Source organism: Labeo rohita, chromosome 7, assembly GCF_022985175.1.
Source record: "Labeo rohita strain BAU-BD-2019 chromosome 7, IGBB_LRoh.1.0, whole genome shotgun sequence".
In the NCBI taxonomy this organism is placed as follows: domain Eukaryota; kingdom Metazoa; phylum Chordata; class Actinopteri; order Cypriniformes; family Cyprinidae; genus Labeo; species Labeo rohita.
Genome location: NC_066875.1, coordinates 34,446,134 through 34,468,527, shown reverse-complemented (window position 1 = coordinate 34,468,527; position 22,394 = coordinate 34,446,134). Strand labels below are relative to the sequence as shown.

General features: G+C 36.8%; 1 protein-coding gene across 2 annotated transcripts in view; it reads left to right on the top strand.

Moving 5' to 3' along the window:
• The first annotated feature begins 378 nt into the window (after positions 1–378).
• Positions 379–22,394, top strand: part of tspan18a (tetraspanin 18a) — a 34,707-nt gene continuing 12,691 nt past the window's right edge. The window contains exons 1-2 of one of the 2 annotated variants that reach the window (XM_051115156.1): positions 379–755; positions 15,257–15,342. In XM_051115156.1, coding sequence (XP_050971113.1) covers positions 15,340–15,342 — 3 coding nt within the window. In that variant the 5' untranslated portion in view covers positions 379–755; positions 15,257–15,339. The remainder of the gene's footprint in view (positions 756–15,256; positions 15,343–22,394) is intronic. The other variant, XM_051115157.1, reaches the window with a different exon arrangement.

The following is a 22,394-nucleotide window of genomic DNA, read 5'->3' as shown; positions in this document are numbered from 1 at the left end:
TTACACAGGCTGATATAGCAGCCTTTATTAAGGAGAGACAATTTGGTCTCTCATCTTTTGTGGACTTTTATTATTTGCTGTACCGAATCTCGCTTCTCTATTTGATGCTCATGTAATATGTGACTCATATGTCTACCTGTGTAGTTAATAAAAAACAAATCAGTGGCTCAGTGAATCTTTCATCTGAGAAAAAGACTATACCCATATACTGAGTTTTTCCATAAAGCGTATATAAATAAGCCTTGGACAAAGCCTCCAAGACACCTGCTGGTCAGAGGGGTTTCGGTCTTACTGGAAACTGAATGACTTGATTTAGGTTTCAGATAAACTATAGCTGCTGCTGCAGCACGGATTAAATCACTGTCAGGGATTTTCAGCTGTGTCCGGTTATATAAAACATGATATATAAAAGGATGTGGCGGGTATATATGTATACCAGCCGTGTGATTTAGTCTGATTTACAGGACAATTCGTCACCATTATGTGGAATATGAAGAATTAATGACAGGAGGCGTGAAGATCTAGTAGCCGCCCCTGGCCAATGTGTGGCTGAGCAGAATCACACAGCGAGCAGCACAGCGAAGTGTTGAGTGGAGTCAGTGCCGCTGAATGATTCATTGCTGTCGAAAGGAATGAATAAACGGGGCGAAAGATTCACACAACAGTTGAAATCCTAAGGACGTTTTCATCTTCTTGGATAGCGGAGTTTTCGTTAAGTTCGCCTCTACTTAAACGTGAGGATAGCACAAAACACGGTAGGTGTTTAAACCACCACCAACATCACTGTAAGCTGAAAGCAGCTGATAACTGTGGAGACGCGTGTGTATTTCTGAGGATCTGAAAGTTTCTTTGCAGTGATGACATATCTCAGGATACATTTTATAAACAACAGGTTTTATAATTTTTAAGTTGTGTCTTTACCTTGCGGGGAGATTTGCAAAAAACTGACTGCTATAAAAGAAAAAACTGCTTGAAGAATCCAATTACTGACTTTTGTTTAAGTACAAATTGATGACAATAATATAATTATATGAGCATTTCACATTGCCTTGTGTGTATGGACGACCATATCTTGGAGATGAATTACAGTAGGATTGTTTGCAGGTTTGATCATCAGGTAAACATTACTGCTATCCGTTTGCATAGAACAAGGTGGGAGATGCCACGTGATATTTGGGTGTAACCTAAGTCATTTGCAATGTGTTTTGAAGATGGAAGACTATTTTGTTTGCTGGAAGGAAGTCTATGTTTGTGGCTGAAATGACAAGCAATCATAGCAGGAGCCAAGGGTTTTTACTTATGCTTTGGTTAACTTGTGTAATCTCATTTGGCAGCTGCCAAACCTCACACATGCTCCTTGGGATTATGCTGTGTGTTTGAATTCAAGCCAGCCATATTTCTCATTTTTCCCTTCGTCATACTATTCCCACTGCCAGCTGTACTGTTTTCAGGTAAATTGATCATAAGCAAAATCATCAGCAGGGAATTTTAAGTTTACAGCATGTTTGTTTGCTGTAACTTTAGAGCAACAAAAGCGTTTGCGCTTACGTCACGGTTTGGTCAGTTACCCCGATGCACGGCCATATTGGAGATACTCGGATGTAAACAACAGCATGGATTGCATGGTTAATGTACTACTGAATACGTTGTTCTTGTAATTTATGCTGCGCTAAATGCGCTGAATCAGATAGAAAAGGACTTAGTAAGCAGGAAAGGGTGCAATGTTTTAACAAACTAAAGCTAATAGGTGGTAAAAATACAAGCAAGCAGTATTAATTAAGGTATTAACCTAAAATTTTACCTACCTGACCGGAATTATAAGAACAAACATGAATGTTGCCCTGGAAATCCTGGTTCAGTTCGGCCAGCCACAAACGCTGTTTGTTCCTCAGTTTTTTGCACTCTTCTCTTTGATTTGTCATAACTTTTGGCAGTCTATAGTACTTTAAATGTTTTTTTTCCGGTCCGACCGATTAGTACAAAACATGACAATAATTCACCATTTTCAGCAGCAATAAGCAGCAAAATATGCGAGTTTAGTTCAGTTTAGTTGAATTCTTTATGTCCAGTGCTGCCAATATGGCCGATTGATGATGCGTTGTGAAAACAATGCGTTGTGTTTTAATCTGTGCAGCACAGCTAGAGTTAGACTATTATGAAATATTCCAACCCGTTCTCATAGGAAAACATCGATATTTCATGAAGTGACAATTTCGTATAAATATTTGTTTGATTTTTAGGAAAAAAGGAAGCATGAAGGCCAACCCCCTCAGCCCACCCCTAAACATAACGGTCACTGGGGCATAAACAGATCATACAATAATGTATGAATAAGACTGTACGAATTCAGATGAATTAGCAACCAATTAGCCAAAACGTAAAATAGCTACGAATTGCCATGGGATTGTGTTGAATATTCAGGTTTTAACTGTTGTAATGATCATATTCCATCAGGACAGTTTTAAATAGCATTTAGACTGAAAGCTACTATATCCCCTGTTCTCTGAGCTAAAGTAGTAGGCCTTTTTTAATGCATCATCCAATCATCATTAAAAAAAATTATTTGCATGTTAAATATTGATCACACCCATTATGAAAAATAATATATTTCTCAGAATTCTATTTAAATGATAATCAATCATCCGTGCATTACCTGATGTCCCACTTTTGCTCAACTCACCCTACACAATTTCAGACGCATGTTCTTCAGTACTCCTAATACCCCTGCAATGTGTTGTCAGTCACGACACTTCTGTCACAAAATCCCTGCTTCCAGAAATCGACTAGCCATTTAAACTTAAGATAGATGTCAGGAAAAATCCCTTTTAAATCAGCCAGAGCCGTCATCCTCTGATATGTATTGCTATTCATCCTCTGGCTTTAGTTAAGACAGGCAAAGCCACTTAAAAGAAGCAGTCGCGCTGGGGAGGAGCTGATTGGCAGGTGAGGGGCTGATTTGGAGGCAGCGGGATTAGAGAAGTGTCTGAAAGAGAGCAGGAGAGAAGCTCGGTCAGGACCTGATTCCCCTTCAGCGATTAAACCGATTAAATGCATTTACTGGGTGGAGAAAAACAGTGGTGTGAAAGGGCTGACGTGCCAACACAAAGCCTTTTCTCACTGTGTATTTGCTGTTTACAGCATAAAACCGATTTCACGTATCTCCATCAGAAACAATGGCTCTTTAAAACGGGCTCAGACAGTTTAAGTCAATTATACAACCTGTCAGTTTCGAAAGCTGTTGGATCTAGTCGGGCTTTGTGGCTGGCAGGGGAGCGAGGAAGAGCAGAACAGCTCCACAGGTGTAGCACATGAATGACTTGAGCATATCACTACACCTGTGGTGCCAGTTACTGTACAGAATTTAATGCCTACTGTCTACTTTATGTTCATTTATGTTCTGTTTATGCTAGTTTTCACTGACATTGTAAAATTATGGCTAAATGTCTGATGAAAAACATAGCTTTATTGAACTATACTCATAGGGTTTGTTAGTTTTAATATATGATGATAAATTAAATATTGGGTAATTTAACTGAAAAATGAAGTCTGCAAAATTGTATGTCGTTTTAATGTCCTAAATGAAGAATTGAACTTTCCCACATTGTTTCCACATGGTCTATCTCTCTCTCAACAACTCATTGAGTCCTTTTATGTGTTGGATTATGCATTATGCTTTTTTCTTTTTTTCTTTTCTATTTTTTTGCTTACGCCACTTAATGGGACAATCTGTCATTTATTTAGTCTCATGTTGTTTTAAACCTGAGTGACTTGAAAGAAGGGTGACTGAGAGCCTCAATCACCATTCATTTTCTTTGTATCTGCATCATTTCATTGCATTATTCATTAGTATGAAAGTTACGTTATTGTATTTCACAAAGGAAGGTTTTTCAAGTCATGCAGATCTGGAACAAAACAAGGGTGAATAAATGACAGTTTTATTTAAATGACAATTTTAATTTTGGAGGGAATAGTTCACAAGCACCATGTTAGGTTTGGACAAAATTCAGAATTTAAGAGTTGGCTTCTTTTTATTTCAGTTGAATTGACCACACAATTGGAATTAAAGGAAGTGGAATTTAATTAATTACAATTCTGAAATTCAGCAGGTGATGCTTTTCTGCAAATGAATTTTTCTTTCACCCTGGTCCATAATTGTATTACATATAAATAAGTATATATGTAAATTAAAGGATTAGTTCACTCCAGAATTAACATTTACTCATAATGTCATCCAAGATGTTCATGTCTTTCTTTCCTAAGTTGAAAAGAAATTGAGGTTTTTGAGGAAAACATTCCAAGATTTTTCTCCATATAGTGGACTTCAATGGGAATCAGCGGGTTGAAGGTCCAAACTGCAGTTTCAATACAGCTTCTAAAGGGCTCTACATGATCCCAGCTAAAGATTAAGGATCTCATCTACTGAAACGATCCATCATTTTCTAAAATAAAAAAAATAAAAATGTATATACTTTTTATAAATGCTCATCTTGCACAAGCCTTGCACCCATGACTTCATGCATTACGTAATGGTGGTGTAGTGATATGCTCAAGTCATTCATGTGCTACACCTTTGGAGCTGTTCTGCTCTTCTTCGCTCTCCTGCCAGCCACAAAGCCCGACTAATGCAATTCGGACCTTCATCCCGGTAATTCCCTTTGAAGTCCAATATATAAAGAAAAATCTTAATTTCTGTTCAACTGAAGAAAAAAAGACATGACAATTTTGGATGACATGGGGATAAGTAAATGATCAGTAAATTTTATTTCAGGAGTGAACTAATCCTTTAAGAACAAATTTCTGTAGCAAATTTCTGATGACCATTTAAGCAAATTTATCTGTCTCTCTGTTTTAAACTTTCAAACACAACTTGGTCAAGCCATCATTGAAAGTTTGTCTTGACAAAACCTAATTTTTTAGTTTAAACCTGTACTTATGGTAGTACAGGTTCATTGCACCGCTCCTTAGATTCAGATTCAAATAGGAATTCTTCATTGTGTTTGCTACTTCAATTCAAATTCGGGAATTTAATTGGAATTTTAGAAAGTATTCTCAATTGCACAACTCCGCACCATGCAACATGTCAGAGCATGTGCGCTACCCACCAGACCACGTCTCCAACAATAAAGAGTTTCTTTGTCCAGGACTCCACCTGTGAGCATTTGTGATGTTTCTTCCCCTGCCATGATCAATGGCGACCCAGGAGATCCCAGATTTCAGCTTGTAAAAGCTGGGGCCGTGCATTGAGGCCTCGCCTGGGCCCATCTGAAAAGCTTTTGAAGCGTCTGTATGTGGTTGAGAATGTGGCTAAAGCTCACAGGTGTCTGTGTTCGTTTCTACTTTCTGATGCGAGTCAGGGCTATGCACCATGCAGCACGTTGGCTAATTAGGAAGGAAAAGAGAGAAGACAAATTTTCATTTCACAATGAGGCAGTTCTGTCATTCCACGCCGCATATATGTGTAGATCGGTGTCTTTGTGGGGAGTCACGGTGAAATGTCCAGGGACACGCAGAAGTCCCATCTGTTCCTGTTTTTCAGCTGCAGTCAAAGCCTTGCTGCTTTCTCTAAAGGCTTAGCTGGGGGAAACTGATCAGGGGAGTGTTTGACTGCATTCAGGTGTTACTTTGGTTCCAGTGTGTTTTGTATACATTAAACATTTATGTTATTACAGAAATTATAGAATAGAAAACAGCATATATAATCTATCTATCTTTCTATCTAAACCGTATGTATCTATATGTATTATACTTAAATTTGCCAGAATGAATGTAGCTAGGCTAAAATTCTTGTTTTATTAAAAGAAAAAAGGAGCATTTACTCCACATTCTGAAGTCACTGTTATGGTGACGTCTGCAGCATATTGAACAATGGCCAGGTGGTGCCAGAAAGCCTTCTGTCAAAACTGCTTTGATACAGCAGGATATTTAGTGTGTACTATCAGTAAGCTATGAATAATATCCCTCCCTAATTGTTTTCTCTGACAGATCTTTTTCAGTATGCACAAAATTAATTTCCAAGTGAAATGAGTTCTGTACATCAATGAAAATCTCCCGAAGTTTACATGTAATTAACTTGGAATCACCATAGACCTAACACTTGCGAGCCTACAAGTAAGCAAACTAAAGATGAAAAGATTGTCATTTTTTTTTTTTTTTTTTTTGGATGCTAGTCGATATCATGGGATGCAGGTGTTTCAGACTGGATGTGTGTGGAAATTTATACTGGTATATGTAAGATGAACAGGAGGGTGTACTGTTGTGCTAATAGCTATGAATGTTGCTCTTTCTTGCATTCAGTCACAGCAGAACCGGATGGAGTTTAATAAATGGACATCTTTAGTATTCCTGCCAGTGCTTAGACTGGGCCGTATCTGGTGTCTCTGGTTACCTTGACAACTATAATAGAGACTTGTGTTTGCTTTCAGATTATTTGGTTGTATAAATGTTTAGACTGGTGTTTACATTGTATTGAAAGACAAGTTAACTTTTAAACCCCTAGGGACACTAAGACCAGACTTTTTCCATTAACATGAAGGTTAATGCACTGGGAAGAAAGTTGGAAATTACACTACAAATTTGAATTCATTTTGGTATCACAAGAATCATCAAAACAGAAATCCATTTTATGAGTCGTGACTCGCAGTGTTTTTTGGCAGAAATCACTGTTATCAAAAATGATGTTAGAGTACCAATATGTAAAATCTCTTCAGCTTAAGTATTAGGAGGCAGCTTGTTGGCAAAGAACTTTACTACTTCTACTTTTCCTATAGCAGCCAACATATTCTCACTCCCAACTCGTCACATATTGATGCCTTGGTGCACAGCGTACCCCTTTAGTATCACTTTTCGATGTGCAGTACTATATTGCTTTCAGTTGTTTGCCTTTTTAATGGTTTGCATGCATTTGTAAAAATAGAAATCATTTCATAAAAATCTATAGATATTTTGGAGCACCTAACTCCATCCCTACCCTAAACCTACCCACTTCTAAACAATAATAAATACATAACAGGCAAATAAAAGTACAGTCACAGATATGTATTGCAAAAATGGCCATTAAAAAGCAGTATAAAAGTATTACAAGTTGTGTTGCATTCCAAGTCTTCTAAAGACATATGTTATCTTTATGTGAAGAACAGAGTAAATCATAAGGTTTTAATGACTGAAAATGATTCCTTAAAGCGCTCATTCAAAAAGATACTCCCGAACATTAGCATGACACAGTCAGTCACAAGACACACAAGAGCCAACGACATTTCACAACCAAAGCTGGCGTAATGCTGCTTCTGTCAGTTTTTTGAATAAACTATAACTGTAGTTGTATCTGCCTGTTATATCCTGTGTTTTCATATTAACAGATGGTTAGGTTAGGGGTAGAAGTTGGGTTATGTGCTCATACATGTGTAAATAGTGTAATGTAAATAAAATTGTTGTGACTGTTGACATAACTTAATCATGACGATAAAAGAGATTTCTTATTTAAAGCAATGGAGTACTCTGCAAGTCAAAAAGTGATCCTAAAGGGTCCTGACCAAGCATCAATATGTGTTGAGACAACACACTCCCTAACAGCAAACAAGAGTCAAAACTTTATTTTGGCTTCACAATTTGGTTAAAAAAAAGACCTTTTTGGTGCATACATTTGGCTTCATCAGTTGGTTTCACAAACTGACATCATCAGTCTCTCTACAAACCTCTGCACTAGCTTGGTAATTTACCCAGCCTCCATAATTGTCCATTTTTATGTAACATGGAAATTTGAAAAATGGCAGACTCACATTATCTCAAAAGAACATTTCATCTGCACAATTTCTTTTTTGCTCTCTGTCTGCACTTTTTATTTTTACAGCATTGTTCTCAATATACATAGCTGTCTTGATTAGCTCTCCAATGAAACAAAATCATCTTTATCATCATTCTAATCTGGCACCCCTTGTGGACCAAATTGATGTTATAATTAAGAAATAGCAGGTCCAAACTCCATATGCTTGAAATAAAAGCAGAAAGAAGAGGATTATTGGTGAGAAACTGCTCTCCACAATTTAGACATGCTGCTTTACTGCTGTTCACCATGTCCTACTGTGCTGCAATAGAAACTGAGCTTCGTGTTGGCAAAGAGAAACTCTTTGTAATGATCATTAGGCCCAGATGGCTTGATTGTTTTGAGGGATGTATTCACCTTAGAAATTCAACTTGGCCCGAACACACACTATGCAGACCAAACTTAGACATGAAATAGTGGAGGTGCAATTTCAGTCATAGTTGTACATTGTGATGATGACTATTGATTTTTATGGTGCTGCGGCCTTCAATTACGCACCTAATCTGATGTTTTGAATTTGCATTCATGAAGTGGCATGAACTCGCTCCCAGAGACTATTTATTGGATAGATGCTGTTTGCTGTGAGGCTGTGCGAACTGAAGTCAGAGTTGCTGACTTTGACCACCACAGTAATAAATCACACTGACTCCCTCAGGAAGTTTGAACATCTCAGACAATGAAACATCGGGAAGAAATCTGGCCATGCAGTAAATAAGTCGAGAATCTGTGCCTACAGTTTTTCCCTTTAGGTATTGCCTCTTTGTCTTTCCAGGTGTCTCATGGTTGCTGGTTCAGTCTTTCATACTAGAATCACTCGAGCTGTAAGTAGAAAATGAAAAGTCTCTGAATGACAAGATTTTTATTCTTTTTCTCCTTCAGTGCCGTTCTGCAACCTCTGACCATTTATGTTATCCTCTCGTGATATACAGTTGAGGTCAAAAGTTTACATCCACTTTCAGAATCATTAAAAATGTAACTTATTTTACCACAATAAGAGGGAACATACAAAATGCATGTTATTGTTTATTTAGTACTGAACTGAATAAGATCACATTTTTACATATAGTCCACAAGAGAAAATAATTGTTGAATTTATAAAAATGGCCCCGTTCAAATGTTTACGTACCCTGGATTCTTAACAGTGAGCTCTTAACTGAATGATCCACAGCTGTGTTTGTTTGTTAAGTGATAGTTGTTCATGAGTCCCTTGTTTGTCTTGAACAGTTAAACTGCCTGCTGTTTTTCAGAAAAATTCTTCAATTTCAACAAATTCTTTGGTTTATCTGCATTTTTGTGTATTTAAACCCCTTTCCAGCAATGACTGTATGATTTTGAGATCCATCTTTTCACATTGAGGACAACTGAGGGATTCATATGCAATTATTACAGAAGGCTCTCTGATGCTCCAGAAGAAAACACGATGCATTAAGAGCCAGGGGATGAAAACTTTTTGAATTTGAAGATCAGGCTAAATGTAACTTATTTTGTCTTCTGGGAAATGTGTAACTATTTGTGTAGCCTCTGAAGGGCAGTGCTAAATGAAAAAATATTATATATAGGCAAAATAAGACAAATGTACACACCTCCATTCTGTTCAAAAGTTTTCACCCCCTGGCTCTTAATGCAGGGTTTTTCCTTCTGGAGCATCAGTGAGTGTTTGAACCTTCTGTAATAATTGCATATAAGTCCCTCAGTTGTCCTCAGTGTGAAAAGATGGATCTTAAAATTACACAGTCATTGTTGGAAAGGGTTCAAATACACAAAAATGCTGGAAAACCAAGGAATTTGTGGAACCTGAAGGACTTTTCTGAAGAACAGCAGGTAGTTGAACTGTTCAGGACAAACAAGGAACTCATGAACAACTATCACTAAACAAAACAAACACAGCAATCAGGTGATTATAGATCTTTCTATAGGTGCTGTATATATACAGCATATACACATTTTTTTGATTCATTCGATTGTTATTCGAGTTGATTCATTGTTCATTTGATAATCTGAATGAGGATATTCAACAAGTATTATGTTCTTACTGTCTATTTTACACATTTTACAATGTTTAGATCCATTCTGCTGAATGATTTTCTTCTGAAGTCAGAATGCAGAAAATGTGAAAAATGTCAGGGCCAAGGAGGTCTATAATACCTGGACATTATCGATTGATATTTTAATAGAACAGTAACTGTAATGGGATTATAACTAGAAATGGGATATTAATGTAGGAAGTCTCTTATACAACAAAGAAATGTTATTCAGAGAAATGAATGTGTGAGTTTTATTCTTGTCAGTTAAAGGGATAGTTCACCCAAAAATGAAAATTACCCCATGATTTACTCATCCTCAAGCCATCCTAGGTGTATATGACTTTGTTCTTTTAGACGAATACAATCGGAGTAAAAATGTCCTGGGCTTTCCAAACTTTATAATGGCAGTGAATGGGTGTTGAAATTTTGATCCATAATAAAAAGTACTCCACGCGGCTCAGGGGGGTTAAGAGAGGCCTTCTAAGGCGAATGGATGTTTTATAAACTTTATAAACCGAAATCTCTAACTTCCGCTAACGGCCATACGCATGTTCGCTAGAAAGTGTCATTCCAGCAGAAGACGTAAGATGTAGGCGTAGCATAAACTCCGGTGAGAATATGCTAGTATAATCTGCGTTTTTCTGTAACTCTGATTGTATTCGTCTTAAAGAAGAAAGTCATATACACCTAGAAAGAGTTTGTACTTTTGTTTTTCTTTGTCATCCTTATTATAATTTAGTGACATAAGCTGCCAGGTGTGATTTAATTTATAATGCAACATTTATATTGTAAAACTTTATTTATTTATTTAATTATTTTCACATAATACATAGTAGGCCTATAGCCTGCATTTAAACATTTGTGTTGTGTTGTATAGCCTTCAGTTTGCACTTTGTTTGCAGCATAACAACAGGCAGTATGTGCATTTTATTAAATTACAGAATGAATTTTGCCTTTTTATCAGGTTAATTAAAGGAACAATTTACAAAGCACTGCTAATTAAAGCAAACTAAATCACAGCCTTTTGCTTTTACTGGCCATATTGTGACTCCGATTTAATGAATAATTAGATTAAGTTTAGATTAATTTGATTAAATGTGCAGCTCTAGTTGGTATATTTCAATGAGGAAGTGTAACTGCACTGTGAATGGGCCAGCCAGAAGATGTTGGGGCTTTTTCTCCCTTGAAATCTTTGTATATTTACATAAATTGATTTCAACAGCTGGCTCACAAGTCGACCGCCCCATAAGGGAAAAATCATGGTGCTTTGTGTGTCTAGTCCATCCCTGGATGTTTCTAAATGTCTTTTATGCTAGCGCACCACCCACACTGAACCACTGCATTACCCAGTGACTTCATGCTGAAGGAATCGTTGAGCAAGCCATTTGTTTTGAAACGTCCAAGAGACTGATAAACTTAATCGTCATGCTAGCTTCATGTGTGTTATTTGATCAAACATACTGTTGAGTGGATAGTGGAGATCAGTGGATCATTGATTGTAAATGTGCTACATTTATTGAATGCAAAAAGCATTGTAGGGGATGAAGAGAAGAATTGTGAGTCCTTAAATATACCAGAAGATATAAAAGTGTATCAGCCATGCACTCTGGGTTTGTTTTGAAGAAGAACATCAAAAGGTATGCCTACACCAAAAATGATAACGTGGAAAGAGAGAACTAGTGCTTTCAAACAGCAAAGCTGGACAAATGTTCCGTGGCCTGATTCTGTGTCCTGCCAGGAATGTTTCTAAAAGAGTGAGCTTCAGTTGTGTATGGGACCCCAGGTACTGTAGAGTAGCCCAATAGCTTTGTGCTCAGTAAGTGGATGGATATGGGTCATGATTGATTCCCTTTGCCCCTGCCGTATTGGAACGGACCCCAGAGACTGTGAGAGAAGCCAGGCTGCTCAGTGTTTTTGCCATGTACTTTGAAGGTGTACTGCACATAATTGTGTCCTTAGGGTATAGAGTTTGGCCTTCAGTGCTCCCCTTTCATGCCCAAGGTTTTCTCTGATACCTGTCATCTTAAACAGCAGGAATGGAGCTTTTTTAAAGCCTGATCTGCATTTTACCATGTATTGCTTAGAGGGACTTGTACGGGAAGGGAATCCTTACAAATAGTATGGCACGATTGTGGTATTCAACTTTTTTTTTTCTTTTTGACCTGACTGAGGGGGACAGCTTGTTCCCAGAAAAACCTTTGGGAAGCCTTACTAAAATGTTGGATATTCAGGCTTGCTTTAAAGTGCAGTCTTGCAGAAAAGTGTTCAGATGGCAGAATGTCTTGTTAGATGGATTCATCAAATGACATTGAAAGGCATGGAAGTTGAGTGCAAAGCACATGATTTAATTTCCAGTGCACATAGTATCAGTCTTCTGATGGGTAGGATGCTATAAACTACTTAAATCATTTTCAGTAAATTTAATAAAATTTAAATACAAATATTAGATGAAAAACTAAATAAAGCTGTAGAGATATATATATATATAAAAAAAATGACAAGAGCACATAAAATGAATAAAACTTAAACTAAAATTAAAAATAAAACTGAATATCTAAAAAAAAATAATAATAATACCAAATATTATAAAAGTATATAAATAGTATTAAAATAATGCTGGTCCTGAGGGAATTAGTAAATTATGGGTTGCTTTCCTTCTGTCCAGTTCGTTTTTACTTTCTAGAAGTTTGATGCAACCCATTAACAGTTGGCTCTATTTGTCACATTGTTCTAGGCCATAGCCTGAATCTGTCATATGGTGTGACAGGTCATATATTCCATAAGCAATATAAAAAGCACCTATTTTTAAAAGGAATATCACACACAATATCATATTAGTACTCATACAGTGGAAAATGTATTTGCTGTTTTCTGGCTTATAACATGACAAAATACATCAACAGAATTCTCATCTCTTTTACATAAGTTATTTATTTTTTTCTCCAAACAAACTATAAGGCATTCATTTCATAAATCTTAATAATTTAACTTAATAATTTGTATTTAATCATTTATAAGTGATATATAATTGTTTATGAAGGCTGGAAGTGAAAAACTCCTTATATTCAGGTGTGCATAAATATTAAGCAGGTTTTCTTTTACAGATAAAATGAGCCAAAAAAGAGATTTAACTCAGACTGAAAAGTCAAAAAATATTAAATGCCCATGAGAAATGTTCAAAACTAACGCAGTTCAAAAATTGCAAAGTTAAGGCATGACCACTGGACAACAAAATGCCCATTGGGTCAGCACAGTGAGAACAAAACAGGTTGAGAAGAAAAGACACATGTCAACTGCAAAAGAATTAAGAATTAAAGGGGTCATCGGATGCCCATTTTCCTCAAGTTTAGGATCTTAAAGGAGAAGTTCACTTCCAGAGCAAAAATGTACAGATAATTTACTCACTCCCTTGTCATCCAAGATGTTCATATCTTTCTTTCTTCAGTCGTAAAGAAATTATGTTTTTTAAGGAAAACATTTCAGGATTTCTCTCCATATAGTGGACTTCTATGGTGCCCCCGAGTTTGAACTTCCAAAATGCAGTTTAAATGCAGCTTCAAAGGGCTCTAAATGATCCCAGCTGAGGAAGAAGCGTCTTATCTAGTGAAACGATTGGTTATTTTCTAAAAAAAAAAAAAAAAATACAATTTATATACAATTTATATTTATATATTGTAACCTCAAATGCCCGTCTTGTCTAGCTCTGCATGAACTTTGTGTATTCCGGTTGATGACAGTTAGGGTAGGTCGAAAAAGTTTTTAATTTTAACCATTTCACCCAAAAACAGCTCTGTTCAGAGCAAACCGTTTCGGTGCCCCTTTAAATGCTAATGAGCTCTGCTCACCCCGCCCCTCTCTTTCGTGTGGTGACCAGCCGTGCTCTGAGAGACTGTAAACTTTAGCCGCATTTTGCAGAACTCCCAAACCTTTTCACTTCTAGCCTTTATGGACAATTATATATCAGTAAATTATTAAATACAAAATTAATAGTAGATTGATGTGGATTGAAATTGGCAAATTGTGCTTGGAAAAAAATATGATCAGAATTTCAACCTGCATAATAATTATGCACGCACTGTATATATGTATAATGTATAGTATATTATATAAGGTAGTTGAATATCTGCTCAAATTTGACCTATAACAGAAAAGCAAACGTTCTTCAGCTGGGCTTTTCTGCCTAATTGAACTGAATCAAAACTGTCAGATTCACTTTTATTATATTATACTTGGAATTACCATTTTAGCCCTTATGACAGCTGGAAACAAGTCTTGGTAATGAGTGCTGGTTTGTTTATCACAACTGTGATGAGTTAGTCATCACACTGTGTTCCAGCCATGGTAAAGTTAATGCACCTCTCTGTCTCAATCATCATTTCTCACAGTTTGTGAAGCATGGCAGGCTGTGGAGCCTGCAGAATTGAATGGCTCCTGAAGGATGAAACTCTGCTGCGCAACAGCTGGGAAGTTACTACAGGCAAAGATCAATATGGCTGGGGAGCAAAATTAATGTTTAGGAAAATGCGTGGTTTGAAATGTTGTTTTAAATATCAAACCTCCTTTTTTTTTTTTACACAATATATGTCTGGTTCGGACTATTTTAGAAACATTTTTTTTGTGGAATTTGTTTTTAATTTTTATATTTATTATTTTACTTTTTTTTTTTCCAAAGCAGGAACTTAAATCTGACAGTCTGATCAACTTTGCCTTTGCCTCCCCATTCTGATTCTCCTGAGCGTTTCATTGTAACGCACTTTGATGTGATCTGGTTGGCTCTATGCACCTCAGACAGTTTCCTGCGACATTTTATTGGTACTCCATTTTCCTCTCTGTTTGTTTCCATGGAAACAGATGAACGTTTCAGTCCCTTAGCGGCGTGCCCTATACGAACTCCCCACCATGGCTAATCTGCTCTTGATGCTCTGCGCTCAGAGGGTACAGGTTGACAAAGAGTTTTCTACACAGTGCATTAAGTACTTGGGACACAATATTGTTTCATTTGTGTGGCCTCCTAGTTGATAATCAGTGCCTTAATGATATTCTGTTTCTCTGAAGAATTGTGCATGTGAAGCATCCTTGAGCTTGAAGGTTAAACCGAATAAACTGCTTGTGAGGGCCTTTGGAGAAATTCTTTTTGTGAGTGGAGTCATTGTTCATACTGGTCTCAAGGTCACTGGTCAAATTCTAAGCATTAGGCCTTTGTCTTAGTTGGATGCTCTTGTTGTTGCAGAAGGGACTCAAGCAGACATCTAGCTGTTCCCACTTGGAGCACTCAAAGCATGCATGAATACTAATTGCGAGATGTTTGCAAGCTTTAAAGAGAGCTGAGAGTATGAGGTCTCATTTATAAGTAACATTTGAACGAGTGTGCCATATGAAATAATGACTTCATTTTATGCACATCTATCCACAGTCTCAGAGAAGAAGTGTGAAGCAGATTTCTGAAAAGCATCACGCTTGCCATCAACTGGAAGGGAGAGACATTTACAGGTACATATGGTATGGTGATTTTTGATCATTTTTAATCATGCCATCAAAATCTGATGCCTCACTAAGGTCAGCATGCAAATTAACATTCACTTCTTAATTTTAACCTCACATTTAAACCTGGGAATGCAGCCTGTTTGTGTATCTCAACCACTAATGCTACACCCATCCATCTATGGAATCATGTTTTCATAAAACCCTCAATCTCCATTGGTTGTTATTTTCATCTTGGTTTCACAATGTTCCCTGATATAATTTAGTACACTTTTCTTCTCCTTTAACAATTTCTTGGAAGAATCAATAGTTTGTCTCTGATGCTTGTCAAGACATATTGACAGTATAATGGTAAATGCTCTTCCTAATCATTTAAGGTTGGCATGAAAGAGAAAATTGTGATCATCTTTTCTTCCCTATTGTGAATATATCTAAGTGAAACGGCTTTTTGAATAAGAAAAAAATGTAGGGCGGGACCTAATGTTGTCTATTGGGAATTGATTCGATCGTTGTTGTTTTCTAAGTGCTGTCATTTTATGTGAGTTACAGGTTGCTGGAGGAAAAGGGTTAAATTATGACATTTTAAAGGAAACCTATTATGCCTCTTTTTACAATATGTAATATAAGTCTCAGGTGTCCCCAGAATGTGTCTGTGAAGTTTCAGCTACCCCACAGATCATTTACTATATCATTTTGAAAATGTCTATTTTGAGTGGAAGAAGAAACGCGCTGTTTTCATGCATGTCCCTTTAAATGCAAATGAGCTGCTACTCCCCACCCCCTTTTCCAGAACAGGGCTGCCTTTACAGCTCATGCCTCAGATTCTCTCAAAAAACATCTGTTTGGTTTTGATTATCACCTGAAATAATAAGTTTTAAAGCCATATCAGCGCAAACATTCAAAACACGCACACAGAAGCGCTCTCTTTCACTCTTTCATGTCTTATTGCGCTTAAACTGCCAAATACACACAAGTTTATGTTAAAAACACAGGAGTTACAAAAACAGTCGGTTATGTCTGTGAAGGTAAACAGCTGGGAAAGAAATTGTATGTTTATATTAGATCTGTGTGACAGCAGCGTAATATACAGTAAATAAATAAATTTACTGCTCTACTGTTTCCTCTGAGGCTGGGACTCTAAATAGTGTTCTGTGATCGTCTGTACAGCCAACGACAGAACAGTTAGCATGCTTTGCTCAAATTTTGTTAAAACTGGTACACTGTTGTCGCCCGCGAAAAAAAAAGTGGCGACACCATGGACGGAAACATGCAGATTAAGAGGCGGTAATATTATAATAAGATCGCCTTTCTGCGTCTCAGGGGGAGCGAAATCTGAGCGCCCGTTTTTTTTTCATGAGCTTGCAAGAAAAGGCTTAACAAAACAAAGTTACTGGGTTGTCCTTTTCAACATTTTCTGAGTTGGTAGATGTGCTGGGGACCCGATTATTGCACTTAAATATGTAAAAATGTCAGATTTTCATGATATGTCACCTTTAAAAATAAGAATTGTATATTTCGATTTCATGGTGACTTTAACCCTAAAAAGCCTACACTCTAAAAAAAAAACGCTGGATTAAAACAACCCAATTTGAGTTACTTTGGTAAATCCAATGCTGGGTCAAATATGGACAAACCCAGCGCTGGGTTATTTTAAACCAGCCAGTTGGGTTAAATATTTGACCCAACATGCTGGGTTGTTTTAATTAACTCAAATATTGATTGAAAATTACTATTGCTGGCTTACAATGAACCGTAAATAGGTTGGAAATTAAAAAGCACATTATAGAGGCAACAGTAATAATCAAAACATGAACATTTATTAATAAGTGAAAACACCCAACATGGGCAAAAATATAAGACAAATTGAATAATGCAGCATAGTTTTCAACATTGCATACATTTAAAATTGTTTAACAAACATTTTAGAAATGAAAATACAACATTTAAAAATAATATTTTAATTCAAGTGTATTAAACGGTTCTCTGTTATCCCTTTTACCTGAAATAGTGCCGATTATCGCGCCGGTGTGTCGCTGAAATCTGAGCCACGATGGGCTGCTCTTCCCCGTGGAATCTGCGAACTTCAGACCGCCACCGCCTCGCGTTTCACTCGCGTAGCTAAAAGGTGCCGTGACTGACTAACCTGTCCATAAACAAACAGTTCAGATTTTTGAGAACAAATTTTAGCATCCGAATTAATTAGAATCAGTATTACAATGAATAAAATCAGTTAGACAAGGCATTTCTGTCATGCTGACGCATTTAGCTGACTGACATGACATCTCATCCCTGTATGTCTCATTGCACAAAATAAAATAATTTACAGCACAGTAAAGACTTTATAGACTAATAAAACGTATACAGTATAACGTATATGTTATAAATTAAACCTCAATTTCACTGTCCACCGAATCGGCGGCGCTGAGGGCTCGCTCTCTCCTGAAGAGAATGAAAAGCCAGGGCCTGGGTTGTTTTGTCAGAGGGAGGGGAGGGATGTATAGTTTCAGTGGTCAGTGGGATTGACCCAGCCACTAAGCCAACAGCTGGGTTACATGAAAACTACCCAACTCTGGAAAAATAACCCAACAGGCAAAATCCAGCAGTTGGGTTAAAAAAAACACAACCCAGTGTTTTTTGAGTGTACAGTATTATGTGCAATAAGCAAATTTCTAAGGCCTAATAATCAAAACATTGCTGTTGCACAATGTTCCATATGCATTTTACTTGATAGTTCATACTTTTTTAGTATGTAAAAAGCCATTTTATGTAAGTAGTCTGCTGTAGTGTTGTAAAATCTCCTTGATTTACATTAAGCAATCAGAACTTCATCTTGATGTTTGGCAAAGCACGACATCTGCACCAAATTGTGTTTTTTGTATTTATTTAATGAGCTATAAAAGCCTGGTTAAACTGTTAAACTCTTCCATTAATTTTTTTTCTTCTGACCATTTTGTCATGTTTCGGGTTTTACAGGGTTAAGATGTTTTAGGAACATAATATTTTACATGGAAATTTTCCTTGTTATATTCATTATTTGCAACGAAGTGGCTGTTGCCTTCAGCTTCCAATCTTGAAAAGAAAATTACAGCTAAGAGAGAACAGACTCTAGACTTTCCATTTGAAAGTGTTGTAAGTGTCTAGTTCTGAGCAATCTGAAAAGACATTTTCAATGGAGACTGCCATGGTTTCCACTATCAGACATTCCCACACTGAACAAATGTCCTGCTCTTATGCCGAGTACATTGTGGCTTTTTACTAAATTCAGCTGCTCTGAGAATGTACAAGAAGAACAAGGGTAAATTCAATCTCTGGATCTGTACGCCATAAAAATGGGCTTTTTCCATTGTTAACACTTGTTTTGTCTAGTGCTTTCCTCTTCCTTCCTTTGGAAGTGCAAAAATGTGAAGGAGCCTGAACACCAGTATACTAAACTTTCTCAAAAAAAAGGCTCAGTCTGAAGTGTTTTAACACTGTTCTGCATTGCTTCATTCATGTTATTGTTAGTATTTAGAGCAGATGGTGCAAGAGTAAAGTATTTGTGCGAGAAGGTTTCCTGCTGGCTGTTTTTTTTTGTTGTTGTTGTTGTTTTATCAATACTTCTCCCTCCAGCTTTGCTCTTTTTTTTCCTTCTGACTCCCTGAGTCTGTCAAACCTTATCTCAACAGGGTGTTAACAGACATTCAATATAGCTAATGGTAAAGTTTTTCCCACATATTCATAGTTTTCATTGTTGAAAGCATGTATTTTTGAGGTTACATGTCCAAAAGGGTGTCTGGAAATCATTTGCAAATATAGCATTTGCAAATATAAACCTGAAATTCCCTTGTTTTTAAGGGGAACCAGACACCCACCCTATCTCTATGTTTGTGTCATTCTCAGCATGTCGCAGAAGGTACTAGATGTCTTTTGGCAGATATCTTACTCTCAGATTGTGACTCGTATCCTCTGGAGACATAGAAGAACAGCACAGTTCAGTGTCTATCAGTGAGCAGATAGCACTCAGTTGCCCTCCAACACTAACAGCCTCCTTTCCTTTTAGAATAATTAGAGCTGGGAACATTATGGTAACACCCAGAGGATGTTAATGTTCCTGTACTGTCCTTTTTTGTGTGGTTTTCAAACATGCTTTTCTCTCTGTTGTCATAGTGAGGATTTTTGGACAAACTAGAAAGATTGAGAGAGAACACACCATCTTGTTTATAATGCACTTCAATGTAAAAAGAAATATTACTTGTTTTTGGGAAATATAATTATCTTATTTTTGTACTTATGTCTACTATTGAAAATTTCGCTCTTTTCCGAAATTAATTTTTATTACTTTATTGGCAGTTTTTTTGGGCACTAAACTACTTTAGTCAGTGGATTTTAATTTCAGTGGGTAATCACCATTAAGAAATGTGAATATCTGTTTGTGTACTAATATTTGTTTATTATTATTTATTAATTCACTGATATTAACTTCTCTAATGTAAGCAAGTGTGTTTTATAATATTGTTACATTTCGTAATTCTAACATGTTTTATAAGTACTATTAATTGGGTGATTCTCTGGCATTTATTGATTCTCTCCAGATGAAATAATTGTTGTTTAGGTGTTAGATGTGATATGCTTTGTCCTGAAATGTCCGCTATATGTTTGTCCCTCACAGCAAAGGACATTCCAACACACAGATCTCTTATGTATTTTAGGGTCAGCGTTTTCACTTTCCTAAAAAAAATCATTTTTGTCTGTCTGACCTTACATCTGAGTCAAAACACATCATTTGAAGGTCATAGCATTTTGTGAGGATCAGAGTAACAGCTCCTGAATACCAATGGGAACATGGTGGATGAAATGTCTCACATGAAACTGTGAAGGATTAGTCAGTAAATCAAGGGCTTTCCGAAGTTTTAGTTTTATTCATTTTTTTAAAGTTTCATAGTTCAAGTCGGGATTAAGTGAATATTCACTTAATCTGTTTTCTTAATGCATTATATTGCAAAAGATTAATTAAACTCAATAATATCAACTCAATATGTTTTTCTTATGATAATTTTCAGACAATGTTATAACTAGATCTAGGGGCCGGTTGCACCAGCTGGACATAGGCTACATCCGATTGTAAGACTAGGCTGGATGCTTTAAGGTCGTGCATACAATTTATACCCATTGTGCCATCTCGGCGTCTTACGCCTAGTCAAAGGTAGGTGTAAAGTGAAAAGTCATGATTTGCTCGGACATGATTAGTTTTTAATTAATTATTGCAGATGCCAACTGTAATGTTTATGGTCTTTTTGAGCAGGATAATGTGGCCTATAAACAAGTGATATTATGGGGGAGGGGTCAAGCAACACATGCAAGCAAAGCGCAAACTTTGCCCAAGAGTTATTAAAGTGAAAGTAAAAAAAAAAAATTGATGGCTAACACTGCATTAACGGCCCAGATTCTCTCAGAGACAACAAGAGACGAATCTACTTTACCATGGTGATAACGGGATATAATTGTCTTAAATTGTTCCCTTAATATTTCCATTCAACATCTTGCTTGGACAGTATAAATGCTTGGAAATACTTAGAGGGATCATTGGATGCCCATTTTCTCCACTAGTTGATATGATTCTTCAGGGTTTTAATGAAAAGTTTATAATTTACTTTGGTTAAAAATTCTCAATGGTTGTGTAAAGAACACCCATTTTCCTTGCCAAAATCAGCTCTGAAAAATCATCTCATTCTGGTGAAAAGTTTTAAATGCAAAAAATGAGTTCTGTAAAGCAACACCCTTTTTACTCTGTGGAGAAATCAGCTCTGTTTAAATTAGCTGTGTTTAGCCACTAAACTTGCTAACTAGCACATTATTAGGAAAGGCGATCGCAAAGATTCATTAAAAAAAAAACCTTTATACTTACTTCTGCTGTAAGTGAAGCTGGATCATGAATGATTTGCGCAAACATAGACGGATATATGTAGATCGGGAGGTGCATTCCCTTCACAAACAAGCATAATCTACTGCATCTTCAGTGGCTCAGATGTCAGGAGTAAATGACGACCACTACGTTCATTATTACATCCAGCAACACAACACCTCAATCGCTCAATCCGAGATATTCTTGTCTAACTTACATCCCTGCTCTGGCATCGAAACAAAGAGGGCGGACTGTTACAGCTGATCTGAGGTAAAACGCTCATGTCAATCAACTATCGTGGGAGCGGCCTCTGTGGGTGTGACACCACAACAACAGGCATCTGAGAATGGCTCGATTTGAAAAAGGGAATATTATTTTTACAGATTAATTAAAAACCACTGCATGGATTTTTATCATTATAGGGTAGATTTATACATACACTGCCAACACACATTGATGTTCAAACAACATGTAAAAGTGAACTTAGCATCCGATGACCCCTTTAAGGTCTTTAATTCCACTCATCATTTGTAGCGTGCCTGCCATCCAATAATCGCAGTAAGTTTTGCGCTTGCTTTTAATCAGAAATAAAATATCAGCTTTCAAATTCTGTCAATTCTGTCACAAAATACAATTTATAAATGTGTTTTTTTCAGCCACAGAAAGACGTCAGTAGACTAAAATGCACAATTGTCACATAAAGTCACATTTACCTCAGGAAAGACATTCATTGTACATGAACTCCATAGTCAGCTAGAAAAAAAACTCTAGAAAGAAGCATTGTATTACATTCATTATATTTTACTTAACTTGTCGCCTTTATTTTCAGTGTTAGTCTGAAGAAATATCTCATCATGGAAATGTGCAGGAAGACCTCAATTACAAAAACACAGACTTGTTAGGAAATATTTAGTTAATGAAATTATTTCGTGGTGGTTTCACTTGTTCTGATGTTCTGAGCAATTCAGTTTTTATATTAGTAGTTGTAGCCATTGCAGCGTTAGGTGTCATCTCAGCTATCACTGCTGGAGAATGTGTTGGCGTGGACGCTCATCTTAGCGTAGTTGAGCCTGATCGTAGTTTTAGCTGGTGCAACAGTTGTAAATATTTATCGTAAAGTTGGACTTTGCAAAGCCCAGTGCAGGGCTTACACCCAGCTTTTTTCACGTCTAGCTGGTGCAACCACCCC